This window comes from Doryrhamphus excisus, linkage group LG9 (assembly GCF_037039965.1).
Source record: "Doryrhamphus excisus strain RoL-2023G ecotype Guam linkage group LG9, RoL_Dexc_Guam_v1.1, whole genome shotgun sequence".
Taxonomy (NCBI): domain Eukaryota; kingdom Metazoa; phylum Chordata; class Actinopteri; order Syngnathiformes; family Syngnathidae; genus Doryrhamphus; species Doryrhamphus excisus.
Window position 1 is genome coordinate 2,150,323 of NC_136365.1, and position 20,859 is coordinate 2,171,181.

The window sequence follows — 20,859 nt, forward strand, 5'->3', positions numbered from 1 at the left end:
GAGAGTCAAGAACCCAACATGGCAGCTGATGCAGCGCAACCTGCAGTTAGTGAGCATCTTCCAGCCCTGGACACCAAGACCACCTCGTCCATGGACAGTCCCGGCAGAAAAGGCCCCCGCAATCGAATCAAGCTAGCTGCCAACTTTGCATTCAAATCAGGTCTCTGAAGCACATCAGGCCCTGCCAGTTGAGCTGTTGTGCAACTCTAAGCGGAAGAGTTAAGTGGCTGCACTAATCACGTTGCAGAGAAACTAACCCCAGAGAGTCTTTTGCTTTGCTGCTTCATGACATTGCATGATCAAACCGGCTTTTTTTTTTTTTTTCTTTTTGCACTCTTCTTTCACACATTCATTCAGTCCGTAGTTATTCAAAAGCTTTGATCTGTTTGCCTTTTGCAGATTTTCTGCAGTTTGCAAAATGTTAAACTCCTTCATTTGTTACAGGAATTTTGTTGCATCCCGCAGGAAATTAAATGTTATTCCCAGATGCGCTCGGAACACTGGAGTCGAGAGATAATAACGAACATGAGTTAGATGCCATCATGTGCAAACATTTGGGAGATGAGATGAGAGATGAGTCGCACAACACACTTGTGTTTTAGGATCTTAAACTCATTTCTCGCTTCATATGCTTTGACTAAAATACAGTTTTTAGGGCTACTGATCATTTATAAAGAGAACCCCTTGTTTATACTTCAAGATACAGAATTTCCGTTGTAGTTGGGCCCAAAATTTGTTTGCTCCTTTCCAATCTCTTGATGCTTAAAAGACCTCCATATCCCCCTTTGAAGGTGGCGTAAGAGGTTGCCTCTTTGACATCAAACATAATGGCCATAGTTTGTGATGCAGTCGCTGGTACGTGTGCCCACAAGGTCATGAGTCTGAACTGCAGGTCTCTCCGGGCCAAGTGTGTGTGTGTGTCGTTGACCAACATCTTTGTTCTTGTAGCTGTATTCGGTGGTTCTCCGGTGGTGTGACATATGCACGGTGTGCATACATGAGTTGATGCATGCTGTAAGCCCAGCAGCAGCAGACGCGAAAACAAGTTTTCGACCTCTCGGATGCGAGGCCACCTGTGCAGCCGCTACTAAAATATTCAAGGTTTTCAGTTTTTTTTTGGCTCAACCTTGTTGCTGCAGGTAGTGCCTGTGGGATCGTGGGGGGATCCTTTTTTGATGGGTGCTCCAAGCTTATGTTTTTATGGCAGGATGGTGGTCTTGTTAGTGGAGCAGCACACAGGCTGTGTAAGAGCTCCACAAGAGCGTAGCATCCACATAGAGAAGCCGCCGTGGCTCTCTGGAATCTGCCTGGCATTTACAATGGCTTGTATTTGCCACAGCGCCAAAGGAATGGTCAGCACCCCCCCCCCCCCAGCCATGCCTGTTTTTTTACCTTACCCACGTGTGTCCGCTTTGTTCCCTTTTTTGCTGTTTTGTGGTCTGCCGGTCTGCCACCAAATGCTGTGGGTTTGCTATTGAGTTGAACATGATACACAAGCACCATGGATGTCTCAAGTGGCTGTTTTTGTTCAGAGAGGAAAAAAAAAAAAAACATTTGGAGAATGGAGAAAGTTGTGTCTCCACCTGTTGTTCACTCACCAAATATGTATACCCTCTCCTACCCTATAGAATACTATGCAGCTCAAGGAATTGACAACGACGACGACGATGATAATTATAGGAGCTTTTAATTCTCCCAAGAAATATCTATTTTAAACTTTGTCTATTTGAGTAAAGCCAAGTTCTTGCTGCTTGGTGGCATCTAACTCACGGTTATATTTGTACCACTTGAAATATGCACTTCTGCATAGTCGTGGTTCATGAAATCATTGCGTATGAAGTTGAAGAAAGAAATTAATTCTTAGCCTCGTTTTCTTTTTACTAACCCACTTTGTCTTGCAAGTCAAGTTTTTTTTTTTTTTTTTTTTCGCCCATTTACTCAGCAGTATTGCATTCCAACACGGTACTGCTTTCTCTACTTTTTCAAAAAATTTAAACATGCATTTGTTTGTAAAACTGTTGCCTTGTAATCAGTTTGTGACACCGCAACCACCGCTAATTAATCTGTTATTTGTTGAAGGGACCAACAGCATTTATGTTAATAAACCTCACTAAGCATCAACTTTTGCCTCATTTCCTGCTTGATACTAAAAGATAAATCCACTGTCTGCTTTCTGAAAGATGCTCTTTATTTAAATATATATACAGGTAGTTTCAGCTTATTTTTTTTCAACATTTCATGAATGAACTAGCACTACAGAGGGAAGGTGAGATCTTCATAAGACACTCAAACATACATGGAAATGTTAGCATTAACTAGAAGATTGCATTTTTATTTTATTTTTTTGGTTAAATATTCACCCCAAAAACACAAAGGAGGATGGAGTTGCCGCTTCTCAGCCGTGTCACAATAATCCGTATCAACAAGCCAAAGTATCCTTTAGCTTTGTTTGCACATCCAAGCATGAATAAAACAGTTTTAGGTAAGAAGATAAACACAAAGACTGAGCCATGACCTTACATGAAAAAGAAAAAAATAAATCAAATTTGAAGGATTATGCTAACAGCGCATATACACTTTTAACGTGGCTGGCAGTTTACCATGAATACACGTGGAATATATTTGGGGAAAGCATACAGCCTCCTTCCCAATTAAGTTTTTTGCTTGTCACACTTGCATATTTCAGATGAAACAAAAGTAAATATTAGTCTAATATAACTGAGCACAAAATGCTAGGCCACTCCAACGTGTTCATTCACAGGTGGACTTGCTGGTCCTGGCTGGACCGTCTCCTTCAGGACTTTTTGGTAGACAGCACAATTCATGGTTCCATTTATCACAATAAGCCTACAGGTCCTGAGGCAGCAAAATGGCTCCAGACCATCACACTACCACCACCATATTTTACTATTGGTATGATTTTTTTTTTCCGAAAATTTGGCTTTTTTACGCCAGATGTAATGGGACACACAACTTCCAAAAAGTAAAATTTTTGAGTATTTTCCCAAATGTGGGGATCATGATGTTTTCCAGCAAAATTGAGACGAGCCTTAATGTTCTTTTTCCCTGACGTCACAAAGCTGTAGAAACGGCTTTATAACCTTTTTCCAGATTGATACTTCTCAATCTCAGTTTTTCAATTGCGGGCAATCACTTTTTCACCCGGGCCATGTTGGTTTGGATTTTTTTTTTTCTCTCCCTTAAGTTTCATTTAAAAACTGCATTTTGTATTCAGTTGTGTTGTCATGATTATCTGAAACATTCAAGTGTGACCAACATGCAAAAAAAAAAAAAAAGAAATCAGGAAGTGTTCAAACACTTACACACCACCGTACATGATTTTGAAATCTGCCGTAATTATAATAATCATATTTCTAAATTTCAGTGAGTCTTTATGGTGTCTGTTCATCACCTGAGAAGTAGAACGCATTCTTTGTTGCATCCCCCATCTATCTGATACGCTCTGTCATCATCATCATCATCATCATCATCATGAGCATCTAAATAGCTTATGGCCCCACTTAAGAGCAGTATTCTTTTCTTTTAGTGGCATGTATGCTCAGTGTTTCCCACCCATTCATTTGGTGCAGACCGCCACCAATAAATTGAGGGCGCCACAAACAAATTTGGCCTGCTGATGAACACATCCTAACGGGACTGTAGTTTGTAGTTCCAACGTTGTACAATAAAATGGCGACTTAACACATCTCATACACCTGCTATGGATTCCAGATTTCAAGAATCGATTAGCGATTACTGTGTCTTGTTTGTAGCATTCATTAATGTTCAATCACAGGACAAACAACCATTCACACTCACATTCATACCAATGGATTGAATTTGGAGTCGCCGATTAACCTAGCATGTTTTTGGAACACGCAAACTCCACACAGAGATGGCCCAGGGTGGAAATGAACTCGGGTCTCATAGCTGTGAGGCCTGCATGCTAACCACTTGTCCACCGTGCAGCCCGTTTGTGGCATAAAAAAAAGTGAATTTGTCTTTCTAAACATTTGTTTTGCTTTCATATCAGTTTTCTATGCTGCTTATGCTCACTTAGGGTGGCAGGTATGCTGGAGCCTATCCCAGCTTTCTTTGGGCGAGTGAACAGAGTACACCCTGGACCGGTTATTGGTTAACCACATAATTTGGAAAGCGTGTGCATCAGAGAACCCCCAGTCGGACATTGTGCTTGTCGTTCCAATTCATGATTGTGGATGTTAATGCCGCTTTTAAGAAAAAAGATGTATGGAATTATTACATTTATACGTAATTTCATTTCAAATTGTAATATTGTGAAGGTTTTAATGTGTGAATCCATGTTGGATTGCAAACATGATCTGATGGACTCTACCGTGGAACACAAAGCAGAACAGATTCTCCGATACACAGGAAGTGATGACGGAAGTTGTGTTTGCAAGGGATGTGGGCGTGGCCCTTGAAGGATGTCCATCAGTTACATGATGGCACACTGGGTGGCGCCGCAGCAATCCTTAATGATGGCCACGCCTGATTTAGAGATGAAGGGTTTGTTGGGCGGCGGCTCCAAGATTTGTCTTCTGGGCTTCGGAGGATCTTTGAAAAAAAAAACAAGGAAAGTTTATACGTTGGAGGTCGTTTAGTTGTTGGTGTGTTTTCAAATATGGCAACTCACTTTGTTTTACCGTGAGCTTCTTCTCCAGCGGCATCAGTTTCAGCCTGAGGAACTCTGCCATCTCTTTGTCCTCCTCTTGTTCCCTGAGCCATGATAACATCCACGGTGTCACAAGTGTCAACATTTATCGTCCACTCAACTACTCCTCTACCTTAATCGCTCCACCTCAGCATCGTCTACCAAGAAATCCCTCTTCTGCACCAGTTTATGGATCTTCAGGATCAGTTCCTCTTCCTGCTGCCTGTCTTTCTTGCTTTTGTCTTTTTCTGCAGGAAGTGAAATGGCAGCACAAGGTGATTATAAATACAGTCGCTGTGCACAACGAATAGGTCAGTATCGAACACAACAGTGCGTTAAGTCACTCCGTTATCTTAAACCTCACATTTCTTGAGCAAATAATGTCATGAAAATATTGCAAAATAATTTTTCACATGTGATTTGTTGGGGTTTGTCCGATGAAATACAAAAATGTTTGTTCTCAAAATGGCTGCCATCCCGACCAGCATGTTTTGTGGGAATTATTAAGTAAAAATGGAAAAAAAATCCAGAATAACAATACTATATTGGGAGAAAAAAATGTTATGTTGAAATATTGAAAGTTGAAATATTGAAGAAAAAATACTTTTTTTAAGCTGTAACATTTGAAATCGACAGTGAATAAAGTTGTAATATTTAGAAAATTAGTTTGCGGAAAGATGTGTTATGTTAGAAGAATAAAGTCAAAATATTCGAATAAAAAGCTCTAAATATTAATAATGTCATAATTACAAGAGAGCAATTTAAAGAACAAAGGAAAACTGCTGTAATTTTATGAGAATAAAATCACAATATTAACAGGGAAAAAAGTTTGAAAAAAAGAAGAAATGTGAATAAACTTGTGAGAAAAAATGTCATCTTAGCATGGAGTTTAAGTATTAAAGCTATTTTTCAAAGTTGGGATATGAGAATCATAAAAACTAAATGAAGTTGGAATTTTTGAAAAATTAGGATGAGTGAAAAGTAAAGTCATAATATTACAATAGAAAACCAAGAAGAAAGTTTAAATATTTTGAAAATAGATTTTTTAAAATAACGATAAAAATGTTATGACAATAATGTCATTTTAGTAGCATCAAATTCAAATATTTAAGTGTTGCTTTTTTAAGTTTGTAATTTGAGAAACCGATAATGAATAAAGTTGTGATTTTTGGAAAATTAGGTTGCAGAAAGTTATGTTCCGCCAGAATATTAAAAGGGGAACAAAGCATTACTCTAAGAAGAAAAAAGTTGAAATAAATAATAAAGTCATGTGAGGAAAAACTTTAAATATTAAACTAGTCTTTGCTCTGCCGCTCACAATGAAGTCATTGTGTTTTGGTGTAATTCGCTGTATTTCCGTTAGATGTCACTGTTGCTACGAATGCCCTAGCTTCTTCTTTGCTGATTGGATTTGCGTGGCAGCGCCATCTAGCAGCCTCCCAGTGTAAGCAGCAGGCACTTTAGCCCATGCGCCATTTTAAGAACGGCACAAGTGCTTTCATATGCTACTTCTTTTGTAATCCTTGGCAAAACATTATATGTAAGTGTTTAAACATGTTGTCTAATTACCTTTTATTGCTGTAACTTCATGTTTAAGGTAATCTCTGTGTTAGATATTCTTTCTCTGCTAATGAGAGCTAGCTAGTATTGTCTTATGCTGAGTCATGCACTAGTACTGTAATACATGCTGGTTCATATTAATTAGCTTGCTTGCTAGCATCTATTTTTCAGTGGAAAATTAGGCTGTTGAGTTATTACAGTACAGAAAAGTTATTACAGTAATAAAGTCACGTTTGGAAAATGTAAAAAAAACAGCAAAATTGTAGAGACGGGATGACGACACATGGGCCTTCATCGAGATCTACCACCTAGCATGTCTGCGAATACATAAACAAGGAAACCGGTTGTAAGGAATCATTCACTTGAGTACAATGTTTTCACTTAATGTTATATTAGTGTATTTTGTCACTTACTAGACATTTTAAGCTGAAACGTGTAATGTTAAAATGTGTTTGTTTACACTACAAGAGATCAAACAATGCCATTCGCAACTTATTAGGTTATGGTATTCATGTTAATATGCCGAAAATGTACTTAAATAATGTTACGTGCTTACATATTGGTTGGATAGCTCCAAAAAAACATGAAGAAATGTTCTTATGAAGGCTTTCTTCATGATCAGGGTATATTTGCATTGGCTTGAGATGTACCTGGCACTGCAACGATCTGCCTCAGCTCCTGCTTTAAACTCATGATGTCTTTGCACAGCTGGATGTCGTCCATCCTACGACACAAGAATCACAATCATCACCACGGACGGAGAACACATTTTCCATCCTGCGGGGCAAACCTTCGAGGAACATGTGAAGTAAGTTACAGTAACATTTACTGTATGTGTGGAGGCTCATAAACACATTATACTGGGACTGCTTGTGAATGTAGATTGATGTTCCAACTCTGTACAGTAGATGGCATTGTAACACAGCGCTTCTTAACATACCTCATATTGCAGTATTCTATTCATTATGTTAGCCAAAAACTAGTAGCACCCCTAGTATTAACATTTCTCTCTTGTTAAAACACTGTCAAGGTTCAAATGTCGGTAGAATATTAATGATCAACCTACTAGGTTGGACACAAGAAATTAATAAGTGACCGTTCCTCGTCCTGGCTCCATTTGACTGTAGCATTTTTGTATCCCTGTTAAAACATATTGCTTCTGCCGTTGTCGTCCTACTTCTTTTAACCGAGAATCAATTATTGATTGAGTGTACTGATAACCGTAGTCTGTGTGTCATGCCCCTTGAAGTGACGGCACTCTCCCTGGTACCATCACAGCGTCTGAAATCAATTAGCTTCCTGTACTTCTCAATGTGAACCAAAATGCTACGTCTCAATGTGGAAGTGTGCCAATTGAAACACAGCCACAGTGTTCCTTTGCTGCAGTTGGGTTATACTATTATTAGCTAACCACAGATATCAGTCTCGTCAAAGCTACCATGACAGGTGAGGTTGAATCCCGGTTGAATTTGTCATGAACATGAAGGCGACGCCTGGCAGATGGGGAACATGCAACATGGATTCATCTGGCAATAGATCAGCCCGATGACTCATCCACTCAGCCCCGCTCCTCCCATCACCTCTGCACTAATCCACGTTGCTCACTTCTCAACCTCCCTCTCTCACAGCAGCCTGGTGCTAAAGTCTCTGAGCACTATCAGTAAATTCCAGAAGCGTCTGCCCTCTGACGGCTAGTTTTACACCAAGAGGCATCTGGTGTCGCATACAAGCTGAGAGCAGCGATAACCGGCATGGCGACCGCCTTGTGGAGCCTTTGGGACGCTTTGAATGACGTGAGCTCCACACACTTGACACTAATTCATCAATATGGTGGACATGTATTCATTTAAACCAAAAAACTTTCTGTCGTCTGCAAACTTTCACATCAAACGGCTGCTTGTGCACAGTGGGCGCCATCAAGTATGACATTTCGCCTGCAGTCCAAGACAATGAACACTCTAATATTTTTCCATATAAAAACAGATGCACTGTAAAGAAATACATTGACAATAATAAGTCCAATATGAAATGGAATGTCCCATCCTTAATCCTTAATAATCTGTACTGAGCATTTTCGTGTCTAAAGTAATACGCCCTAAAAAGTACTCACTGTCAATTTTTTTTCAAGTACCCCCCAACTGGAAATTCTAAACCACCCACTGGAACTCATGCATATGAGTCCTACTTACATCTTAAATGAATTATCTTCTTTTATCATGTCTATTGTATTGGGTAATATGAGTGTAAAGGTGACTATAGGGGTGTTATTTCATGCCTAGAGGTCTCTTATAATGTTAGAACCATATTTAGAATGTCATAAACTGGTTTCCCATGCTCTAACTAACTAAACTATATTTATAAATAAGGAATCCTTCTTCGGGTCGGGTCTGGAACCAATTAAGCGTGATAAACAAGGGATTGTATATATATATTTTACCAACTTGAGTGCCTTCAAGTATTCCTAGGGGTAGTGTATAATTAACAATGAACTCGAATAGAGATACTGATATATATTTGTGTATGTGGTAGGAAATAGTGAGTTAGCGGAACACTGAAGCAGTGCAGCTGTCATGCTGGGAAAACGCCTGCCAGATATAAATCTATACGTGTAATCCTTGATGAGGATGCATTAAGTTCATTACAGCATGGTCAGCCCTCCGAATAATCAATGCACAAATAGTTGGCACAAATAGGTGGCACATCATGGCAACAACAGGATTATGCAGCAGGCAACAACATTCCTTGATCAAATCTTCACCACCAAAAGTTTAAACTTACATGAAGCGCAGCTCCGACTCCCGACGCACTAAGACTTCCCTCAGACGTTGGATACGAGCCATCTCCACCTCAATCTCCTCAGGAGAGATGGTACTCTCTGCCATGGACACATCACTATGGCCTGGGAGACAGAAAGCAAACATTGACTAATATAGACAAACAACCATTCACACTCGCATTCATACCTATTGACAATTTGCTAACCGTGCATCCCATCATTGACAAATTTAAATTACTATTCTGTTGTAATGCATGTCATAAAATTTCAGAAAAATAAAAAGTAAGTCTGTCAAATGATTAAAGTCAGATGAATCACAGTTTACAATCAATCATGATTAATCATAATTTCAAACTATGTCTGAAATATGCCCTTATTTTACTGTATTTCTTAAGATAAATGACAAGAAAAGTTAAACGATGCCAAAGTTTCAGATAATGAGGTTGCGCATTTGGAAGTGAACTGAAAGAGGTTTAGGATGGCTCAAAATGCTCGGTTTCAAAAGGTGTGGTAAAACTGCCCCTTCGTGATGTCACAGAGAGGCGGGCTTTTTTATATGGTTCATAGTTGGGAAGCACTTTGGGTGTGTGACCAATCACTGCGGAAGTGAGCAAACAGACAAATCAAATCAAAGACAGCAGGAATAGGTGCAGATTCTGGAAAAGCTAAAAAGTTTCTGTGCGGGTTATTGTCTGTAGCTGCTCTATAGGAGACAAATGAGCAATGAGGGGTTGTGTTGAAGGATTAATGTGTTTGTTACCATGTAAACACCGTTTAAGCACCTGCACCGTGTCAAAGGTACCAAATTGGCTCCAGTATCAGATAATGGCGTAATGATAATAGCACTATTTGAAACCGGAACATATCATTTCTTTTTCAATTCAAAGATAGAAGTAAAAGTGTCGACTGAACAGGCAGGCCAGTATGTCAGCTTCCTATTACTTTTTGTTGAGCATCCTGCTAACTCCTCCCAGCCAAGGACTTAATCTTTGTTTAAAACAAGATTAAGTTAGTGAGTTGGTTCCTTGTCAGCTGCCTGCTGCCCATAGCAACAATATGTGTGCATGGCATGATGAAGGAAAAGACACATGATATCATTAGGGACCATCTTGTCAACCTTTTCTGACGCACAAGAGAGCGGCTTGCTGATGTTGCCGACTGAGCGACCAGCTGCGTCTAGTTGCTGATTGGCGTATTTCTCCCCCTCACCAGACACTGCAGCCTTGAAACACTTAACCAAGCAATCATTACATCAAATGTTGCGGCACCACATGCAGCAATGATTTTATTGCTGACCTGCCCAGCATCCGTCAGCAATTTTTATTTCATGGATATTTGCATGGATGAAAACCAGCATCTTGTAATGTCTATTCTTAGGCAACAAATCTTTAGTTTATGACCCTCAGTAGGGCACCCACCGCAGTCAACAGACAGACAACCACCAAATTATACATTTGAATTGATATGTGTGTGGATTTTGTCTTTGGGAATGCCTGATACGGTTCCAAAAGTAAAGTTTTGAATAGGTTTTGCTGATTAAATCATACTTGAATAGTACTCAATAGAATGCACACCTCCTCTAAGGTTGACATGTCAACAAATAAAGAGCGATGGTTTTTTTTCTATGACCACATTGTGGCAAAAGACCATTTTCTGCAACCAGCAGCATTCACTCAGACAAGAACAAGACAGTAGATGAAGCATTATTTTGATTTGTTATTATTTTTGTTATTAATGAATTTTTTCATTAATAACAATATATATGGCATTTGGGGCACTTTCATTATTGTCTGGATAGTGACTAAAAAAATTAAGAACAAACCCGGATATAGTAGTCTGAAGTTCACATTGTGTCAATGCAGACATCAGCTCATTTGCATATACACTTTTTTCATTAACTTGTGTGCCAAATATGCTGTGTAATGGGGTGTCATGTTTTTGTTAGATATGCGGGGTCGGCAAAATTATGGAGTTTGTATCGTGACGTTTATTGATTTATTATCTAAACCTAAACAACACCACGTATATGCAATTTATGACACTGTGTACGTTCAGGATGATGAGAAACTATGGGTTCATACCATTTTTTATGCTTCAGAAAATATATTCCAGATACTTTGTGGTTCATGGACAGCTTTTCCTCTCTCTATATATATAGAGAGAGGACTATAGAGGACTGGTTAAGCTCAGGCACCTGCAGAGACCCAAACTGCAGTCAGCGAGGACGCAGCTGACTCACCACAGCAGCTTCAAACAAAAAAGGAGCGCTTGTTTTGTTCCCTTAGCAAATGAAAGTTTAGACACGGCTCCTTTTTGCACGTCTGCTCATTTTTTTCTTTGTGCTGAACCAGTGAAAACCATCTTCCTTCTCAACACAAACACAACAAGGGATGAAGAGTGTCACTATACTTCCTGCATCCAATGCCGCCCTCGTTAAGCCAACAGCCTCATCATAGCTTGGGATTTAATGAGGTCAAAACCCAGCGAGGACGCTGGGGCCTCGACAGCAGGTAAATGTCAGCATCTGCATGACACCCAGCTGATGACACATCCTGCAGTCACAATGTATACCCCCCCCAACCCCCCCCACACACACAGGCCAGTTAGGAGGGGAGGGGGCTGCCTCCATCTTTCCAGGCTTTTTGTGTGTTTGTACACAGAGGGTCTTGGATCTGTGTCTAAAAATATACCATGCACTTTTCTACTGCCTTTTTCCCTCGTGGTGAGTTGTCCTCTTGGGGGAGCATCTTCACCTCGTTGCTGGTGTCGACGCTTGCGTCATTCCAGATACAGTGTCAGTAATTAGGCGGGATGCTCAGGCGAAATAACTTAAAGGTTCTGTTTTTTTCAATCAATGGTGTATTCTTTGATAAGGCAATCAGCTTTATAAAGCAATATTCTTCAAGTGTGTTCAAATGAAGTATGTATGTGTTGTTTACACACACTGTTTTCTATTTTGGTCTCCAAATTCTGACGAGCTCATGTAAAAAACAAATTTGAATAGACATATTTAGCTTCTGTGTACAAAAGCTTTATTCTCTGAGAAATTGACTTGAAAGCGCTTGTTTCACACAACTGGGTTGTTAATGGAATCAAAACAATGTTAAGCACATTTCATAATGAAGATTGAGTGTTATACTCTTATTTATTTATATATATATTTTTTAATCTGAAAACTTGCACGTTTATTCTTATACACGGATGAGTCGTACACGACCAAAAAGGTCTTCACCTTTAATGAAATCAAGTTAAATATGTTGGGTTTTGCTCTATTACTGCGATTATTTTACCAAATATCATGATGCAAATGGTCAAATCAAACAAGCACAACGTGTACGAATATCCTAGCATGCCTTGAACGCATCTGACCTCTCTCCACCGTGGACGTTGCTCACCTTTGTCCGTCGTCCACGCGGTTTGTGACACGGCGCCGTAGCTCCGGAGTGCACGCTCCGTGTCGGAGAAAGACTTGCTCATTTCCATGACTGCCGACGCTAAATGTGCGCCTCCGACACCGTGATACTGACGTTTTCAGCCGGCTGAGCCAGCGACGCTGAGCATCTTTATCCGGGCTCCTTTTAGTCTCCGCGTAGGGATGGAGACGAGACGCAGGGAGCATGCGCAGTGCTGGCAAGGAAATAGAGCGAAGGGAGACACCCAGTGGCTCTGCGATGACGTCGAAATAAGCGTGGGTGGTTATAGGTTTTAGGTTAGATTCTCTGTTTTGGAAGCCTTAATAAAATAGCCAACATGCATCACTCTCTAAAAAACTACTCTTTTAATCGTTCATACCAAAATTCTAGTAATTATCTTTATCTTTATCTTTCTTTATTTATAAATTGAATCTTTTTTCATAGATTGCATACAAAACGTGTTCATGACCTTCTAAGTACAGTGAGTTGCAAAAGTATTCATACCCATGAGCAGCACTCAATTTATCGGCACAGAACAAAGGAAAGGTGTGTTTCTCCTGTTTACATGAAAGGAAATAGCTGATTAATTATCACTGATTAATAATCACTGATTTCGTTCAGAACCACTTTTTACCGTAGACAGAATGCATACGTTTCATTGTTGCAAAAGTATTCACACCGATGCATCAAGTCATAGTCAGCACTTGGTTGCAGCTCCTTTGGCAGCAATACCAGCTTTGGATAGCCAGCAATGAGGTTGCCTGAGCGAATCGAATTTGGGTCTGTGCCTTTTGCTGCGTGGCCTGCGTGCTAACCACTCATACACAGGCCCCAATTAACTTAATAAGAAAAATTTATTATTTTTTCTTTGTGTGAAGGGCCCCCAAATCAAATTTTACTTCGGGGCCCATGCAGACTTAGACCTATCATCATGCTTCCACTCCCAATTACCCATTATCCCATTGTAAATTACAATATGTAAATGTTACATAAATATGTATCTATTTTGACTAATCGTAAGCCGTGTTTAACCACAAAGCAGCAGGTGATCACCATGTTCAAGCTCAGTGATTCTTAAACATTGGGCCGCAAAAAACTGAGTTGGGCAGCGAGGGCCGTGGGACTGCGTAGTAGGTTATCAACTGAAGACACCAGAGATAGGCTAGCCGCCATGCTACTGTATGTTATCCATGAGACGCTCAGTTGTAGTGCAGCTTCCGACCAGATGGTGGTGGTAATGTGTCAGTCAGGTGTTTATTTTTTTTTTTTATTTAAAATTTTTACGTAGGTACAATCCTGACAAATACGGCTTTGTAAGTACGGCCCCGTGTGTGGTCTGACCCCTGATCTAGCTGACCCCTTCTGTAGACGAGTCCTGCATATGACTAGTGGCGTTCAGAGGGTTCATTTGAAATATTGAAGACAGACATGGGGCCTAAAAGAAAATGTGTTGTGGAGTGGTGCTGAAGGGTGGAAAAGGACAAAATTAGATATGAAAAAGAGAGCACAAAAAAAATAACAGTTTTTCTCCACTTTATTAAATCCCATTTTACAACAAATATGTGTTTATTGGTTCAGTTACAATACTAAACCATTTCATTACTATCTTTATTATGCAGCATATAATGTATGTCTGTTTAGGGACACAAAAAGCCTTTGGCAGGCCCGGCTGAGAAACCAGGATCATTGTTTTGTCTTTAAAAATACAACAATGAAGTGCAACAACATATCAACACTCACATTCGTATTTGCTTACATGTCTATCACAGTGCAACACTGTCAAATACTCTGAATTATATTAATATTAAAATCAGTGTTACAAATGTTACATTTCACCTTGTACAGTTTCACCATCCGGTCTTGAGTACACAATCTGCCGATATGGTCAGTAAATTGTTTGCTTTCAGGGGCACATCAATACATTTTAATATCTCCGAAAAGCTCATTTCTTTCAGTAGTTCAATTCAACAAGTGAAATTTAGGATTTACTCACACGCACCTATATAATAATTTCCTAAATTCATGATTCCTAAAAAATAAGTTACAGTGCAACTGAAAATGAGATATCTAGGTCTTTTCTACTCAATTAAAAACATGGTTGTATGGTTACATTCTCTTCAGAGACCAATCAAAAAAAAATCCCACCTCTTTGATATACCATCCATCCATCCGTCCAGCCATCCATCTATCGAACTACAGGTTTTGACACCACCCAAAATTTCCAAATAAAAGCATGCACTTATAAATAATAAACATGTTCACTGAAACCAACATGGAAATGATAAAACTGATGACATCACATTCATATCTAGCAGAATCTGGCATCAAGCGAATGGAAGTCTCAACATAATATTCCCTATATTTCTAATATTCACAGAAAATTGGTATTTTGTTAACATGAAATGTACTGCTTGTATTGTTTTTTTTGACCATAGTAAAGTTTATGCTTGGTTTCAGTAGCTATAATGAAAAGTAGTATTAGCACCAACCCTTTCAACTCAGGTTAACTTATTTCCTAGTTTTCACTTTCTAATGAAATCCAATGAGGATTAGAATCAAGAGCAAATACAACGCAACAGTAAAATATAATTTTCTGCGCTCCCCTTACAAATGTGAAAAAAGACAATAATAAAAGTAAATAAATAATAAATATAAATAACCTTAAGAAAATCATCTACTTATTTGCAGGATGCAGATGCCCGTTACTTCATGTACTTTTCCAAATCAGCTGTTGGATAGATATAGAAGATGTCACAGAGATGCGGCATGAATTAAATTATTTTGTTTTCTGCATACTCCATGCTGTCAAACGTGAGCAATGCCTGTGCACACGCACTGAAATGACCTTGTAGTCTGGAGTGACCATTTCGTACATTAAAGATGCTAAAAGCAATACACTGTAGGTCAATATATGCTAAGCTATCTGAACAAAACAACATCAGAACTTTGTTATAGGTTACTATAGGTTATCTTATTAACAATTAATTGGATTTTTTGAATATGCAGAGGGGCAATAATAACATTTAGCATATCAGTGGTTGGTTCAATGATAAGTTGGTCACTATTATTTCGCTTACGTTCCAAGACCCCCTGCAAATGCCAGACTGCGAATTATGGATGCCCCCATATTTACTTTTCTTGGACACTAAATTGTATAATATGCCTCTTGATTATTAAACACATTTTAAATTCTCTTTTTCAGGCACACAGTCCAATATTATACTTACTAAATGCGCAGTTATACAACATCACGTCTTGTCAAATCATCTTCATGCTGGAAAATGTTGAATGAATTGATTTGTGAAATAGCACCCTCTGCTGGATTGATAGCTGCACCACTCATTTCGCCATGGAACTACTTTCTATTTAGGTTACCATAAAAAAAAAAAGTACAGTTAAAGCAGAGAAAAGAAATCAGTGAATATGCGGGGCAGCAAATCAGGCAAGGAATCTACTGTGCCATATATAACCTCTGTTCACTTTGTGCAAGATCAGTTCAAACACGATGCATATTCACTGTGTGGTACGTGGAAGACAATGCTTAAATAACCTCTCACTGTTATGGCTGTCTTGAGGAGCACCTTCTTACTCAATTGCCATAATATTAGGTACACAATTAGATGTAATATGTAAGTGTAGCCGATGTCATGGCCGATGAGTCTATTTTGATTTAGGAATGACCTCGGCAGTTGTAGCCTGAACATTGACCCCTGAGCGACACATGAGCTGCACTCTTGTCTCTGCGACTCCAGCTGCTTCTCCTGTCTTTTTTTTTTTTTTTACTTTTGTTGAGATGGAGGAGTTCCTGCTGCTTCCTGAGAAACTACCTGACTTTTCACTTCTTCCGTCTTCACTATGGGCTCCTCTATGTCCTCTTTGGGGGGGAACATCCATGCAAGGGCAGCGCCGGCTGTGCCGTCACCGCTCTGACGTGAGAAGCACAGAAATGTGGCCCAGACGAAGGCACAGCAGCCACTAAAGGTGGTCCGCATGTATGGAGGCACCAAGGCAAAGTTTAGTAACTGTGTGGAGATAAAGCGGGAGTAAGAGTCAAGTATTGATTTGACCAGTTGTACTATTCAACAGACAAATTCATATTTTAAGGAATCATGAAGAACCTTTGCAGCTTAACTACAAGTCAGGGGAAACTGGAGGCTGTAAATCATTTGCATTGAGCACCCAATAGCAAAAATGAAAATATATGCCTCAAAAGGGAGATTTCATATTTACCTGCATGAAGGGCCAGAACATTAGTCCCGTCTGAAAAGAAAAAATACCACAAGATAAACCCAGCATGCTTACTCCAAAAGCAAAAAGAAGCAATTTGTGGTTGGGACGTACCATGAAAGCTTGAAAGAAATGTGAGTAAGGAGACTTTATGGAATCGAGTCAAGCATTCAAGACTATTCTTGGAGTGTTTGCCATTCCACAACCCACTTCAATTTATATCTTTTGTGAAAGGTGAACAACTGCCTTTTCTTAAGACTAAAACGTAAAACTGTTGGACTTTTGGGCGGCACGGCGGTCGAGTTGTTAGCACGCAGACCTCACAGCTAGGAGACCAGGGTTCAATTCCACCCTCGGCCATCTCTGTGTGGAGTTTGCATGTTCTCCGCGTGTATGCGGTGGTTTTCTCCGGGTACTCCGGTTTCCTCCCACATTCTAAAAACATGCTAGGTTAATTGGCCACTCCAAATTGTCCATAGGTATGAATGTGAGTGGTTGTTTGTCTATATGTGCCCTGTGATTGGCTGGCGACCAGTCCAGGGTGTACCCCGCCTCTCGCCCAAAGACAGCTGGGATAGACTCCAGCACCCCCCTCCACCCTTGTGAGGAAAAGTGGTAGAAAATGAACGAATGAATGTAGGACTTTTTCCTCAGAGAGGAAAGTAATTATTTGGCAATGATGTCACACCGTGAAGAGCACAGCCCAGGGGTGTTCAAGGTGGGGCCCGGGGACCATTGTTTTTTTTTGTTTTTTTTTAACAGCTTGCAGCTTATTCCACCAATACAATTATATTACATGTAGACTAATTAAAAACATGACAGAGGACAAGCAGCATAGAAAATGGATGGATGGATCACACAACCGACTCATCCAGTTCATGTTTAAAACCTTGTAATGTTGATCAGATGAAAAGGACTGTTTAAATAGCAATACTAATCCAACCAGGGCATTTATTGGTCCATTAGTGAATCACACACCCATCCATCCATGGTTTCACTCTATCTTTATCTCTCTATCTTTTTTTAACTAAATTGTGGTTGACCAAGGCCTATTATTGGTCAAAATATGCATATTTTGTACACAAAGACAATATCAAAGTAAAGAAACAAGGAACCCTCCCAATGCTACTTTATGTTTTATTATCTCTATGTGTCTACTATATTTGGTAATACAAGTCTAAAGGTGACTGTAGGGGTGTTATTTCATGTCTAGGGGGCTCTAATAAAAATGTGCTTAGAAGCTCATAAAGAGGTTTTTCTATGCTCTAACTACGAAATATTCCATTTATAAACAAGGAATCCTTTGTGAAAATTCACTTTTCAGAAATAATGCGGATCCAGTTATCAGCCAAAAATGTGAACATTCATTCATTCATTCATTCATTCATTCATTCATTCATTTTCTATCCCAGCACTCTTCGGGCGAGAGGCGGGGTACACAATATTTTTCATATGTAAACATAGTTTACATATGAAGCCATACGACTACAGCCCTCAAGAGATGGGAACATTATGCCAAAATAAATACTCGTGAATGTGCGCCACACCTCACGTGACCATATTTACATGTGTAAACCAGCCTTCCCTCATTCAGTATTATTTCACCAGGTAACCACATTAGGCCAAATTACTCATAAAGAGTGTGAATCGTCACCCCATAGTACCCATAGGTACTTAGCACACCAAGCTCTGACCAAGAGGATACGCACCTTCAGGGTGTGTTTCATTTGGCATAAAGCTACCGACTCTTGAGAGTCGTCGCCACGTGGTTACAGGTTCACTACAATGTGACATATTGTCTCTAAACGCTGACCTTGTAAGTGTTCAGGAATTTGTTTCTGCAGTCTTCCATGATGTCATCTTTACCCTCCAAGATGCTGACACCTGTTTAGCATAAAGGAAGGAAATAATGGTAAAACGTAGGAGATAGGATACATCTCTTCTGTTGTTTTGAAGCTCTTCTCCTGTCATGTTATCATTGTATCACTTTGCAGTACAGTGCATCCGCAAAGTATTCACGTTCGCCAGTGTTGTTCCAAAATCAAAACAAAATAAATTCCTTTTTTCCCCTCAAATATTTGCATTCTAAATAACATAATAATAATAATAATGGGTGGCACGGCGGTCTAGTGGTTAGCGCGCAGACCTCACAGCTAGGAGACCAGGGTTCGATTCCACCCTCGGCCATCTCTGTGTGGAGTTTGCATGTTCTCCCCGTGCATGCGTGGGTTTTCTCCGGGTACTCCGGTTTCCTCCCACATTCCAAAAACATGCTAGGTTAATTGGCGACTAGCTTAATCTGACGATCCATAGGTATGAATGTGAGTGCGAATGGTTGTTTGTCTATATGTGCCCTGTGATTGGCTGGCGACCAGTCCAGGGTGTACCCCGCCTCTCGCCCAAAGACAGCTAGGATAGGCTCCAGCACCCCCGCGACCCTCCTGAGGAAAAAGCGGTAGAAAATGAATGAATAATAATAATAATATTATTATTGCCAACGGCTGCACAGTCGAGTGGTTAGCGTACAGGCCTCACAGCTAGGAGACCCAAGTTCGAGTCCACCCTCGCACATTGGCCAGGTGGTTTGCATGTTCTCCCCGTGCATGCATGGGTTTTCTGCGGGGACTCCGGTTTCCTCCCACATTCCAAAAACATGCTAGGTTAATTGGCGACTCCCAATTGTCCATAGGTATGAATGTGAGTGTGAATGGTTGTTTGTCTATATGTGCCCTGTGATTGGCTGGCCACCAGTCCAGGGTGTACCCCGCCTCTGCTCAGAGGTCAGCTGGGATGAACTCCAGCATACCCCCGTTACAACGAAGCAGGACAGAAAATATTATACGACACCCCTTCTAGTAAAAATATTGATCATCAGTAATCATTTGTCAATCAGTCAATGTTGTACCCTGTCTCTCGCCCGAAGACAGCTGGGATAGTCTCCAGCACCCTCCAAGACCCACGCGAAGATAAGCGGTAGAAAGTGAATGAATGAATGAATGAATTAATTCATATTTGGAATAAGGTTTTGAGGAAAAAAGTGTAGTACTGTGAATACTTTGTGGATACACTGTAAAGTCACCACAGCGGAATAGATGAATTAGTACTTGGGAGATTTTTCACGTGATAACAACAAATGAGCAGCTAGTTCATCTTCTCTTCTGACTTGATACTTGATGTGTAACATCACATGTCTGCCATGTGAGGCTCATTGTCAAAGAACAACATGACCTTTACACCACAAGACGGGACAGAAGGTTAGAGCAGGTTAGTCAGATAAGTATCCACCAAGTCAACCATTGACTGACCTGTGTAGAAAACGCTGGTGGCGAAGGGTGCCGCCGTGGTCTGATCCACCAACAGCTTCCTCATCACCATCCCGGCGGAATTCCCGGGAAATGTGCGTTCCAGAAAGCGCATCCAGAAGAAATTGAAGTTGCCATGGAAACTGAACGCAACCACAGCGACATTCCGTGTGTGGCTCCAGTCCATTTTGTCCCTGTGGGAAAAGAACTGGTGCACAAAGTCCCCTCCCGCGAACAGGCAACCGTACAACGTGACGTTGGTGAGCCAGGGGAACCGGCGGACATGGCGAGCAAACCTATTTATCATTCTTGTAGCTCGGCACTGCTTAATTCAACACGGCGTTATCAAAGAACGGTTAGATAAATCATGTGCATCTCTATTTCGCTAAATGATATTCTGTCATGACAAGACGGTTTAGACGTGCGTCATATCTGCCCAATGAGATTCACCACATCAAAAATGATTTCCGATGGGCAATACTTTAAGCAAAAAAAACAAAAACAAAACAGTTGATGTTATTTGTCTCGATCAATGTCAGGAAGTCTGAAAGGAAATACTTGCATAGAGCATCGTCCACAGGGCCATCGACTGACACCAGGTAGTTCGCCTCCTTGCGGCATAGAGGGGGGCAAATACTCAAGGGGAGTGTTTGTTTGTGGCTCCACCCATGATTGTTTTTGATTGGTTCCGCCATTTTGGGGCGGGATAATACAGACCCAAATTATTCAACTGGAAACATGGGAGGAACGAAATTAAACGGTCAGGTTGCTCGGTTTGACGTGGCTTTAATTGATTTATGAGACGTTTCATACACATCCAGTATAGCAGTTTAACTCGAAGTAAAATTGATTAAATAACCACTTCTATTTTAAGCCCGAGTCAAACGTGTTAGAACAAGTACTTATTTG

The 20,859-nt window shown here is 40.3% G+C and overlaps 3 protein-coding genes across 4 annotated transcripts in view; 2 read left to right on the forward strand and 1 right to left on the reverse strand.

The window, feature by feature from the left end:
• The window catches only part of marf1 (meiosis regulator and mRNA stability factor 1), a 15,689-nt gene extending 13,568 nt beyond the window's left edge, over positions 1-2,121 (forward strand). For both annotated transcript variants that reach the window (XM_058088932.2, XM_058088942.2), the window contains one exon: positions 2-2,121. In XM_058088932.2, coding sequence (XP_057944915.2) covers positions 2-168 — 167 coding nt within the window. In that variant the 3' untranslated portion in view covers positions 169-2,121. The remainder of the gene's footprint in view (position 1) is intronic.
• Positions 1,908-20,593, reverse strand: LOC131139434 (uncharacterized). Its single transcript, XM_078793112.1, has 10 exons — positions 19,954-20,593; positions 18,462-18,532; positions 16,652-16,681; positions 16,204-16,443; positions 12,404-12,530; positions 9,011-9,131; positions 6,883-6,956; positions 4,806-4,920; positions 4,655-4,737; positions 1,908-4,575 (listed from the first exon to the last, which is right to left on the reverse strand). Exons 1-10 carry the CDS (start codon positions 20,255-20,257, stop codon positions 4,457-4,459), a joined length of 1,284 nt encoding a protein of 427 aa, XP_078649238.1. The 5' UTR covers positions 20,258-20,593; the 3' UTR covers positions 1,908-4,456.
• Positions 6,933-20,859, forward strand: part of LOC131139384 (putative ATP-dependent RNA helicase DDX17) — a 28,511-nt gene continuing 14,584 nt past the window's right edge. The window contains exon 1 of the mRNA XM_078793169.1: positions 6,933-7,040. The gene's annotated coding sequence lies outside the window, so the exon portion shown is untranslated. The remainder of the gene's footprint in view (positions 7,041-20,859) is intronic.

What these genes read in the sequence shown, in the direction of transcription:
- LOC131139434 (XM_078793112.1), bottom strand. Translation starts at nt 20,257, where the DNA reads ATGATAAATAGGTTTGCTCGCCATGTCCGCCGGTTCCCCTGGCTCACC. An exon ending in CTCCTCCATCTCAACAAAAG is followed by an intron (nt 12,531 to 16,203) that starts TAAAAAAAAAAA and finishes TGAAAACGTCAG; the next exon opens with TATCACGGTGTCGGAGGCGC. An exon ending in GAAGCTCACGGTAAAACAAA is followed by an intron (nt 4,576 to 4,654) that starts GTGAGTTGCCAT and finishes TTTTTTTCAAAG; the next exon opens with ATCCTCCGAAGCCCAGAAGA.